The sequence below is a fragment of the Gymnodraco acuticeps genome, unplaced genomic scaffold, assembly GCF_902827175.1.
Source record: "Gymnodraco acuticeps unplaced genomic scaffold, fGymAcu1.1, whole genome shotgun sequence".
NCBI classification, from domain to species: Eukaryota; Metazoa; Chordata; class Actinopteri; order Perciformes; family Bathydraconidae; genus Gymnodraco; species Gymnodraco acuticeps.
The window spans coordinates 366,350-378,505 of NW_022990906.1; the positions used below are offsets into that span (position 1 = coordinate 366,350).

At 41.2% G+C, this 12,156-nt stretch overlaps 1 protein-coding gene across 2 annotated transcripts; it reads left to right on the forward strand.

Moving 5' to 3' along the window:
• The first annotated feature begins 6,574 nt into the window (after nt 1–6,574).
• LOC117557839 (G2/mitotic-specific cyclin-B2-like) lies at nt 6,575–9,153 on the forward strand. 2 transcript variants are annotated; one of them, XM_034233814.1, is made up of 8 exons: nt 6,575–6,882; nt 7,066–7,176; nt 7,397–7,684; nt 7,758–7,916; nt 7,989–8,225; nt 8,523–8,663; nt 8,742–8,852; nt 8,926–9,153. In XM_034233814.1, exons 1-8 carry the CDS (start codon nt 6,856–6,858, stop codon nt 9,034–9,036), a joined length of 1,185 nt encoding a protein of 394 aa, XP_034089705.1. In that variant the 5' UTR covers nt 6,575–6,855; the 3' UTR covers nt 9,037–9,153. The 2 variants fall into 2 exon arrangements, with proteins under 2 accessions (XP_034089705.1, XP_034089706.1); XM_034233815.1 differs by having other exon boundaries at nt 6,651–6,882; nt 7,069–7,176.
• Nucleotides 9,154–12,156: the final 3,003 nt, after the last annotated feature.

Sequence of the window (12,156 nt, forward strand, 5' to 3'; positions counted from 1 at the left end):
ATACAGACTGAGAGTTATGTCATCTCCGTTCACTCCAATGGACCACTTGTTTACAGCAATGGCGGATCGTGGAGCCTCTCAATCGTTCCCCGGAAGTTAGCGCCAAGGCTAGCAGAGCTGAAGAGTTGCAGCATAATAGACCGTTCGTGACGGACTTTTAAAGGTAAGAAGAAGTTTAAAGTAGTGCTGTCAAAATTATCGCGTTAACGGCGGTAATTAATTTGTTGAATTAATTGCGTTAAAATATTTAACGCATTTAACGCATGTGCAGAATGGCCCGCCCCATACGTGCCACCAGTGGCAGCGCCAGGGTATGGCTGGGGTAGGCTACACCCATACCAAGAAATGGCTTAGCCCCACCATGAAAAATGATGTTAAAGAAAGCAAAATAAAGTCTGAGTCGGTCTCCGTGTGCACAGACAGGGCTGCTGTTAACGTCGGTCTGTACAACGGAATTGTGCCAAAACTACGCCAACCGGCTACGGAGGGAGACTCTCTCTCTCCCCCCCCCCCCCCTTCACTGGAGAACGGCGCTAAAACAGCTGATCACAACGTTCACACTGTGGTCACGAAGTACTCCACTTGCCGCCCCCCCCCCCCGTCGACTTTCCTGAAGTACTCCCCCGTTGATAGAAATCAACACGTAATGAATTAAGACCCCACGGTTTGATGATTGATAGGTGTGTGGGTTGTCTTTCATTTTGACACGCAGAAAAATGTTATAATAAACATAGATACTGTATGTTAAATGGATATATCCGCCTTCTTTCATTTATCTTTCCATTCCCACAACAATATGCATAAATAAATGGCATATTTTGGACATAGTTCGAATGGTGATTAATCATGATTAATAAATGTTTAAGCTGTGATTAATCTGATTAAAAATTGTAATCGTTTGACAGCCCTAGTTTAAAGATTTATATTGCGGATATTATCAGTACATCTGATTCAAATTAACATGTGTATTAAAGGATGTCAGTGGATTATCCCTAAATTAGTAGATTTAGGGAACGTTTACAGATAACAGATTAAACTAGGATACCGAAGCAAGTTAGCAACACACGTTGAACAGCCTTTTAATTGTAAATTCCGTTCTCTTAATGTCATTTCGTCCAACGTTGTTGAATTAGAGAAGAGGGGCTTCTAAACGGGATTGTATGCGGGGGTGGAGGGAGTTAAATATTAGATAAATATAACTTTGGTGCGTGTAAGAGTGAGTGTTTTTAGCAGAGCCATATTGTGTCCTTGTGATTATGTTGATTATTACCTGTCTGTATAATGTTGCAGCTCAGCTGATTTTGGATTGATGGCAAAGGGAGAGGGACTTAAGTGAGAGTGAACACACAAGGTAAGTTTAATACTACTGTTTTATATAAGTAAGCATATTAAACATGTATTCTATCACTGTATTATATAAGTAATCTTGTTAGTAACCTACTGTATGGCAGGTGGAGGGGCAGTGATGTTACAGGTGGAGGAGCAAGACTGCAAACTCACAAGATAAAGAAATCAAAGTTTGTTCTCCAGAGAAGAAGTTGATTTCACTTCAATTTTTTATTTCATATTTTCTAAAGATGTGGAAATGGCAAAAAAACAAACTTGAAAGCTGTAACCAAGACAACTGTAACAACATGAGTAGACAGCCACCAAGGTTTTTCAAGTCCCTCTCTTACTCCATTTTGCCAACCCAAACTTCCAGGTACATGACGGGACACCTTGCTTGTTTTTGTTGTTTGCGCTCCTCTGGCAGGTGGAGGGCAGTGATCCCTTCCCTTCTTCCCTCAATCTTTGAGACTAATGTAAGTAGAAGACATGGCACTGTACATTTTCGAACATTTAAAATATTATACCACTTAAAAATAAGAAATATTACTTTTGTTACTAAGAGTTCATACTTATTATACCTGTGTCACCTTTCACACTATAGCTGTGATCATGAGCTATGGGCTTTGTAGATACAGGTCCTGGGGTGAATCGTGGTGCAGGGGCCCTTCTCTTTTTGACCACAGGGTGATGCACGAAGATGGTGGGTATAGCCTCTGCTCTCAGCCTAGTCTTGCCCTTTTTTGTCTTGACAAACTGGTCTGCATTAAAATGTGCCTGCGGAGTGACTTGAGTTACTTCACACACAGAACAACTCAGTTGTGTCTGCCCACATACATATTCCATAGTGGTTGAATACACAGTATTAGGAAACACTTTATACTTACTGGACATGTTATACTCATTACATACTGTATATAAAATATGACCAAGAATGTGAGACAACTTTATAGAAATTCATATCACATCTGTTACTGATGCCATTTGTCATACTTTGTTAAACTCACAAGTAATAAAGTTCCATAACTTCAGTTGGGAACAAAGACCACACCTTATCTCCCCCAGGCAATTTCCCATCCAATAGGTGTGCTATATAGGTGTGTATAACCCTTTCTCCTGTCTGTTACTCCCTCTTTCAGCACAAGAACCAGAGGGGGATTCAATGGAGCCTGAATACCTGCACTAAGATCCTCACCCTGCACCCTGAGTCTCAACTCTGTGTTTTGCAAGCCTTTCCCTGTTTTTTTGTATTAAACAAAACATTAAGCTTTCCCAATGGTGTGGTTTTCGTTTTGTGAAAAGGTGCAAATGCAGTGTTTGTATATAATTACATCACATATTTTTTTGCTGTTGGTTGTGAAATAGCTCCTGCTGACTTGAGCCAGCCATTTTTTCCTCCGCTCTGTGTCAGTGGGGAAGCTGTACATTTGTACTCCTTTCTCAGAGCGATTTGAGCATCCCCAGGCAGCACAGCAAACCATGGTGGCGACTAGGAGGCAGCACAGCAAACCAGGACAACATGGAGGAAAAGGCACAGACAAACTGCATGATATGCTATTCAATGTTTATTGAATTCCATGTATTTGCAATGGATGTTCCTAAAACAACACATTTAACATCATCATCATGCTGCTGCTGCTAGTCCTTTGATAGTCACCTGTCGGTCTCCTGTCCTTTCTGAAAGCCATAAAGATGACATTAGTCATTTAGATAACTTGTGTCCTCAATTACCATGGGATTACTGAAACTACCATGAATTTAAGAAAATGGTAGACATTAATCTAATCTGAATTTTAAAGCATTACTTTAGATCCCCTCCCTCTAAATATATCAATAAACATTAGAAAGTGATGCTCCTGACTACCATACAAGTTTAAGAAGATAATATTGGTTTTAAAGAATTCAAAGCTATAAATAAACAGCAACAGGCTCTTTAACAAGGCACTGTTAGCCTAACATGTAAACTAGTTGTTCACACTAATCCTAATATTATCACTTAATATTAGCAAATTCTATTTTATTTTTTAAAACATATTGATGTAAATACATACACATATCGATTTGTTGTATAAATATTGCAAATCAAAACCTTTATTCACTAATAATTACCAAAAATCGTAGTTCTATCTCCTGTTATCAATGCATTCACATTGCCCGCCATGAACTTCCGGGGAACGATCCTCGTCTACATTAACCACGTGACGATAACCGTTTTTGGACTTCCGTTGTCGTAACTCTTCTATCTATATGGCGCTGGGTGTGAGATGTCTTTTTTAGCTGTTCTGTCGTCATTTCCTGCTATCTTCTTCATGCAGTCAGTCAGAATGAATGAATGAATGGGCGTTTCTTTGACTATTTATAGGCAAATATGGGCGTTACGTGAAGCCCGCAAAAGCTGCACCGCATTTCCAGTCGATTGTGATTTATAAAGGGAAACCGGCGTAGGAAGTGCTGTACGCACTTTCCTCGCCGGTACGCAATGTTTGGTGAATCGGAAAATGTCGGAACATTTCTGTACCTATTTTTTGGATTTCTACTACGTAAGCAACCTTCCCACGTGAATCCTACGCACGGCGTTATAAATGAGGCCCCTGAGCGATCCAACTACGACAACACTCCTTGAACATGCGCGTGCTATGTGAGAATCTGCCTTGGTACAAAGTAGCAGTGAAAACATGGTACGGAGTCTCATTGATTTGGGCATTCTCTCAATAAGCAAGCGGAATGGATTTGATAGTGAAGCACTGACACAGCGCTCTACAGAGTGCGGCGAGCGGATAGACCGATTCACGGACTTTCCACATGGTAAAGGTGGGGGGGTCTAAACGAATCATTTGAAAAAGTGGGGGGGACTTGTCCCACTCTCATATAATGGCTGCGACGCCCATGAAAATAGGGTAGACATGTGGAGATTATCCGGCTGAACAAAACGTGATCCCTCTCTCAAATGTGTGTCAACCACAGACCTTATTTCGAGCTATTTTCCAAAATCCTATGGAGAATTTGAATTGTTTTTTTCCCTGGATGTATAATAAGAACTGGATACAGCGTGGGAGGCGGGGCCTCATTCATTCCTATTCCATTCCGATCTAGTGATATCCAAGCAACAGAGCTTCATTTAGCATGATACTTGTGTGGGTTGTACATGAAACCACTTGGTAATATATAAAAATGTATATGTTGAAGCCTGTTATGATCAATTGTGAGTTAAAACTGTATCTAAAAAGTAAAGCTGATGATGGATTACTGTGGTGGAGTTAAAATAACAATAGCCTATTTCTTTTTGAAATGTGATGGAGTAAAAGGATAGTAACTGTGATTATTCATGTTAAGTAGCCCACAAGTAACTAAAACAATTGCAAATGCAATAAGAAGCTACAGGAACGTTAATCTACGTCGGTAATATTAACTTTATTGAATACAACATTTACGGTACAAGATTTACATCATACAGCCCATGTAGTATAATATTTTACAAATGATGAATTACAGCAAACATGTGCAATATATCCATTATTACAGCTCCGTGGGCTGGCAGTAAGGCGATATGGTCCGTTGTTATTGTGCATCCATGGGTAAAGAGAAACTCATGTAGTACTGAACACGTAACATGAACGTGCCGGGCAGCGCGGTCCCGTGGGTTAGATGCACGTTCATAATGCAGAGGGAAATAACTCTCAGAATAACGTTATTAGCACATTTTTACAACTTGAGGAACGAATGTTTTTAATAAGGGCTATACAAACGTTCATACTGGGTAGTTTATTTAGTTTAAAAAAAAGTATCCAACGAGTTACAGACCACTCTTTCCCAATGTAAGTCAATGGGAAAAAGTGTTTCCGGGCCCAGCAACCTAAAGGAAGTGTAGTAGGCTACCACCGTTTGACCAGCACCAATATTCTCATCAGACTCCGGCGCACTTCCTGGGGGCTTGGTTTTTTCACGAAGGAACCGGAAGAAGTTTACTTCCGGGTTTTACGACGCGTCACTGCGGTTCTCTACGCGACTCTGGGATTTGTAGGCCCATTCCCAAACCGCCCCCTACACCCTACCCCTACACCCTACCCTACACCCTACCCCTACACCCTACCCCTCCGTTTGCGCGTTCACGCGGAGGGTCCGCCATATTGAGGGCTGTTCCAAAGCAACGAGTGTGGAGGGGGAGTGGGCTATCAAGCCCTCAAACAGCGAGTCTGCAGCGGTGCTGACTTGAGACCGGTCTCTACCTGACCGGAGTCCCGCTGTGTGTGTCCGTCAGGAAACACGCTGTTTACAAGTAGCCTAGTTCCAGCAAACATCCACTGATAAACTGCGATGTTAACAACCTCATGATGACCTCATATGTTTTTAACTTAGGATCATACCTGTGTTTAGTCTAGAAAAAGGTAAATGTGTGCATTTTATTATAAAGTTGTGTATATTTACAGACCGTTGCAAAAACTAAGAAGCTTATAAACATCAGGTTTAAAACTAAAAGAGCTTTGAAACACAATGAAAGATGTTTGGAGTTTTATTTGAGTTATTCATTTAAACTTTTTGTCTAAGAGATACTGATTTGAAACCGTTGTTACATACAGTTACGTATTTCCTGTTTCTGCCGGAGAGAGGGGAGGCCGTCCCAAAGCTTGCTGCTGTATTTACTCCCTCCATCTGACAGGAGGGAGCCTCGTTGAGCTGCGAGTGTGGCTACAGACGGAGTTCACTCCATCACGGAGGGGTAGGGTCGAGGGAGTGGTTTGGGATTGGGCCGTAGTCTGTCTAGTTGCATATTTTTCATTGTCTTATATTTCAGTTTTACGACAAACTGTGACTTTTTTTACATGGAAATTATTTTTTAAGATTGACAAACATCATAATGCATGGCACAATTCAAACGGGATCGAAAGATAAGTTTTCTCTCTCCATTGACTTCAATGCATCATTTTTCCGAAATAAGGTCCCATGGACCAGAAGTAGATGGGCGTGACTTCGCCAATTATATTTTTTATAAAGTCTGTCTTCTAAATTATAACATCATATTTATAAAGTAGCATTCAATTGAAATATTCAAGTTGTGTATACACTCAACATTTTAGCAAAGTACAGTAGCCTACTTAGTAGATAATTATATATAAGGGTCATGATCATACTGGTTTTAAATGACACGCCGATCAAAGTCATTCTAGAATCTAGACGAACTAGTTGCTTTAAACAATGACTGAAACTTGTATCCTCTTGTAGATTAACAACGCTAGGTACATTATGCATATACTTTATTACTTAACAAAACATATTCTTGTTATTTTCTGAATTTAAATATCACCTGGCTTCTACCTTTGACCTCATGCTGTCAGCCAATCAGGAGCGTCCTACTGAAGCAGTATCCAATCAGATTTGACGGAGCACTATTTGAAAGCCGCTCGTCTCTGTCTTGTTTACCTGCTGAACTCGGTGTCCAAGGATCCTGTCGCTAAATCGTGCTTGTTGGTGCTAAACTATATCCCCGTATTTTATTTGAATCTGTTTCCCCTCGTTGCAGCCACAGTTAACATGTCTTCTGTTGAAGTTCTTGCTGTGGTGAGTAAACTGTAGTTCACTGTTTTACTGCATGTCACGTCAATTGTTTGCAAAGCTCGTAGCTTCGCCAGCTAGCATTACCGCTTCTTTGCTTGACTTTATGTTCGCATTAGCTTATTTAACAGGGTTTTTATTTTCTTAAGCTTCTCCGTAGTTTGTGACTTGTTTCCTTTTCTCTTTTAGCAGCTCCCAGCCGGAGAGAAACCCATGAAGATGGGTAAAGCCGTCGTGGGTCTGAGGAGAGTTGCTCTCGGAGAGATCACCAACTTTAAAGCAGCAGCAGTCAACACCAAGGTAAGTTATATCATCATCATGGAAGAATTGTTTGGTTCAGCTACTGCTCCATGTTTCATGCCTCCTTTGTAGCTATTTGAAGTGTTGTGTATCAGCCCTGTCAGCCAAAAATAACTAGAAACCCCCTAGCACATGAGCTACTTGGCTATGAATATGTGGACACTATTCATAAAGCTAAAACCATGTTTAAACATGCATCTTTCCAAACTTGTTTCCTTAGAAGACGGGCCCTGCCAAAGCTTCATTCAAACCCTCAGTGAAAGACTCCATTGCCCCTAGAGCTATAGCTGTGGTGCTGCCCATGGCCCCGGCCCCTGCAGACCCCCTCCCCACAGTCTCAGAGGAGTCTGCTGATGTGTCCATGAAGGAGGTGGAGGAGGAGGAGCTGTGCCAGGCGTTCTCTGATGCGCTGCGCATGGTGCAGGATGTGGACGAGGAGGACGGGGACCTGCCGCAGCTCTGCTCAGAATATGTCAAAGATATCTACAGCTACCTGCACGTCCTGGAGGTATTCACCCCTCCAGTAATGCTCTCTTCCCCCACCCTGCAAGGTTGAGTGTTACATCTGTTTGCTTCCACAGGTGGAGCAGGCTGTACGACCCGACTACATGCAGCATTATGAGATCACTGAGCGCATGCGGGCTCTCCTGGTGGACTGGCTGGTCCAGGTGCACTCCAGGTTCCAGCTGCTGCAGGAGACTCTGTACCTCACAGTTGCCGTCATGGATCGATTCCTCCAGGTAGGAGCGGTCTAAACTGTCTTTTCTTTGTGTTTTGTGAGCTGTTTGTAAATGTCTGCCGCTGTGCTTCAGGTCCAGCCGGTCTCTCGCAGGAAGCTGCAGCTTGTCGGTGTGACGGCCATGCTGGTGGCCTGTAAATACGAGGAGATGTACACTCCAGAGGTGGGAGACTTCGCCTACATCACAGACAACGCCTTCACAAAGGCTCAGATTCTGGTGATGGAGCAGCTGATTCTGAGGGCCCTCAACTTTGAGCTGGGACGCCCTCTTCCTCTCCACTTCCTGAGACGGGCTTCCAAAGTTGGAAATGTAGGTTCTTGTAAACATTTACCACTGCAATATTGTCTGGGCAATGTTTAAGGACTATATTGGACAATGCTGTGTAGAGCTACAGTATCTGCAAATCATTTCACTGAGTGTTTTCAGTTTGACCTTGCATAAAGAGCTACCAGTGATAGCTTTTTTTTCCTTTTTAATTTGAATTGATTAGGTAATTTAAAGAACTAATTCATTCTAGATTTGCCCTACAGGAACGAATACTATAAATCTTTGAGATTTTGTAAAAAAATGAATGAGATTTCACTGGTTTGGATGGTTGTGCCTCAGTCTGATGTAGAGAGACACACGCTGGCCAAGTACCTGATGGAGTTGACGCTCCTTGACTACAACATGGTGCACTATCGGCCCTCTGAGATCGCTGCTGCTTCTCTGGCGCTCTCCCAGCTGCTGCTGGTAGCCCTGCCCTGGGTGAGTGATGGCATTGGAGGGGCATCTACACTTAAAATGTTTCATTTTCCTGGAGTTAATTTGTCTGTCTTGTCTCAGTCTCCTCAGCAGCAGCACTACTCCACTTATGACGCCGCCCACCTGAAGCCCATCATGCAGCACATCGCCAAAAACATAGTGATGGTCAACGAGGGGAAGACAAAGTTCCAGGTGAGTTGAACGACCAAGTATAAGCATTAAAGTTTTGAGTTGTAGCAAAAATAAAACCCTTTTTCCTCTGCAGGCTGTGAAGAACAAGTACTCGAGCAGCAAGCTGATGAAGATCAGCCTCATCCCTCAGCTGAACTCGTCCATCGTCAAGACCATGGCGGCCGCTCTGCTCAGCAATCCTTGATGTAAAAAGAACTTTTACATCATCAGTGGACGTTTCACTTGCACTTTATTTAATATTGATTACATTCTGTGGATAAACTATAGTACTTTTTTTAATAAAATCTTTTAAACATTTTAATCCAAGCATTATGGTTTTGTTCATAGCTTGTGGGAGAGAAACTCCCTCTGGAGCGAACACGGGTAGCTTAACATTTGCAGTCTAATTACATGCACAAACAGGAAAGAGAACCCAAAAGGTATAATGGGGCGACCCTTTCGGAGAGCTTTCACTGTTTGTAAGCCAGTTGTTCCCAATAGTGGTCTTGTAAGATGACAAAAGGCACTTTATTTTTGAAGAGGAACCTTAACTCCAAATGGGTTTTGAATGGGACTTAAACACTGAACTTTGACACCATCTGATCTGCGTTGCAGCTCATTGCCAGATGCAGTAGCAAATCCTGGCATTTTTGTATTGTGAAACACTAAATATTGTGACATGCTAAATAGAATGTAATAGACTTATTTGACATTGGGGCACAGCCCCACCTAGTGTCAGCAGAAAGTATTAAAAAAAATGATTTTAAAAAAAATGCAAAAAATATATATAACATTTTAAGATCATGTTTAATCATCTGATACGTCTGTACATTTCTGTTTTAGTCAGTGTTCTTCTAATTAGTGTCTACAGTGTGTGCCTATTGAGCTGTTTAGAGCCATTCAAACCCGATCCTGCCCCTCCCTGTTTAAGTCAATGGTGACTGTAAAAACTACACTGCGCATGCTCAGAGTATTGTCCTATTTAATGTGTGTGGCAAACAAATAATGACCATAGGGGCATAGAGCTGCCATCCCCACCATACGTCATCTCACATAATTCACAGCTGATTGGCTGTAAGTACGTGTGCCGCGAAAAGTGTGGTGTGTGAAAAGGAGACGAGAGAGCTGCAGTGACGCGTCCTAAAACCCGGAAGTAAACTGCGCATGGCTTCCCTCGACAAAAAAGCAATGATATTTCTCCATAGGATTTTAGAAAATAGCTCAAAATAAGATCTGTGGGAAACAAACCTGTTAGATAAATGCACGTTTTGTTCAGCCGGATAATATCCACATGTCTACCCTACTTTTATAATTTTCGAATCATAAATCTATTGATTAGATTAGATTTATGATAGACTTTTGAAACTACAAGAAGATAAGGAGGACTTTTACAAAAAAGTAGAGATTTTTGTCCAGAAGGATAGGCAAATGGACTTCATCTTCATGTCAAGGTAAGACTGCAATTGTATTGAAAATGGGATCTTACTAAGAGAGAACAATTCAATATTTAAATGATAAAATTACATCTTTTGGGTATCCTTTTGTTGAACTGTCTGTTTAAAATTAATTGAAGCATCAGATAAAAAAAAGCTTTTGAAAATATTATATTTTGATTTAGGTCAAAATATAATATTTGTAAACCTGAAGAGTCAGTGCCAGTGCCTCACCAGCCATGAACCTCACTGCAGAAGCTTATATATAGACATCTACGTTTTTTGTGCCCCACCACTTTTGTACATATAAAAACGCCACTGGCAATGTGATCCAGTGTTGTGGTTGCAATATCTTAGGAATGCATTAAACAAGGACTTTCTTTAAAAATGTGGAACAATGATTAGATTTTGGGAAACAAGGGTCAGTGACCTCTAAACACAACTTTTGCCCCGTACTCAAGAATTAATTTGACAATTTCATACACATTTTTTACATTTGGGACAGGCAGGGTCTGGAACTGCAACCGGACTGGTTGGCACACTCACAATCCTTACACTGATTTATTATACAACCATCTGTCGTAGTACTCTACTCCTTGAAACAGTCTTGTGTGGAATCAGTGGAGTTCCCCTTTTAGTAACACTCAAGTATATGGGAACTTCACTCTGGCAGTGACATGTGATGTCTCATTTGTGGTTCAGTAGAAGAAATGAATGAGGCCACTGTGATGCAATGTAACCCTTACTGAGAGAATGAATCCCAAGTGTGAGGTCACGATGTCATCCAATCCACAGCGTCACTCATCTGTTATGAAACCATCTGAAGTCCAGCGAGAGAAACTGTCTTCTGTCTTTTGCTTTGTCCAAAGTGTGCAGCAGCGTCACACATTACTCACAAAGATGGTTAGCTCACGCAGAATAACGCCATTTATAGTCCCGCGTTCCCTCACACACTGTGCCCGACTGACTGTGTGCTGGTGTGTGGAGGAGCATTGTGCTCGTCAGACTGACCCTGACTTCACCACCACCACCACCCTCCTCCTCCTCCACACTGGTGCTGAGCTGCTGCAACACAACAGACATATTACATCTAGAAAAAAAGTATTTTTTTATGCAAATAGAAAGGGTTCTACTTTTAAGAACGTACATTTTTTAGATATTTTTGTCTTTTAAGAAACTTACATTTGAATGACCAAAAAACTAGTATAATACTATTTCTCCACCTAACTTTTATTTCTGGCAGTGTGGGCTTTGAAACATTACTTAAATGTTAGGAAATGTAACTATAAATGTAATGCCTGATTAAAAAAATACTTAATTAAATGTTATCATTAAATAATACTTACATTAATATAAAGCAGGATTTTCTTGTTGAAGTTGGTGGAGGGGAATTTATCTGCTGATTATTTTGTCAATTAATTAACTGTTTGTTTTTTGTCAAACCAACAGTTCAAACCTTAACAGTATTAGTAATACATTAAATTATTAACAGTAAATGTTTCTACAGAAGATGTTTAGGGCCGGCCACATCAGCGAATACATATCTAATAATGTATATCTTATTAGATATTTATTGACTGATTTCAGTCTTTCTTTAAATTAGTATATTTAAAGGTGGGGTAGGTAAGTTTGAGAAACCGGCTCGAGATACACTTTTTGTTATATTCCATGGAATGCTCTTAACATCCCGATAGCAATGAATATCTTAAGTGCTTTGACAACAAATCCATAAAAAAATGTTCATCTGTGGAAGCCGTAGCTCTGTAAAAAGCACGACCAATCATTTGAGCCGGCCCGGCTAAAGTAACTGGATGGCCTACCTGCCTGTCAGCCTTCCATCTGTGCACAAACTTATCTCGTGCCCTCATTGGTCATGTGCGCGTTCGTGTGTG

Coding starts and splice junctions, on each gene's coding strand:
- LOC117557839 (XM_034233814.1), top strand. CDS start 6,856: ATGTCTTCTGTTGAAGTTCTTGCTGTG. Junction 7,685..7,757: donor GCTACCTGCACGTCCTGGAG/GTATTCACCCCT, acceptor TTGCTTCCACAG/GTGGAGCAGGCTGTACGACC. Junction 7,917..7,988: donor TCATGGATCGATTCCTCCAG/GTAGGAGCGGTC, acceptor GCTGTGCTTCAG/GTCCAGCCGGTCTCTCGCAG.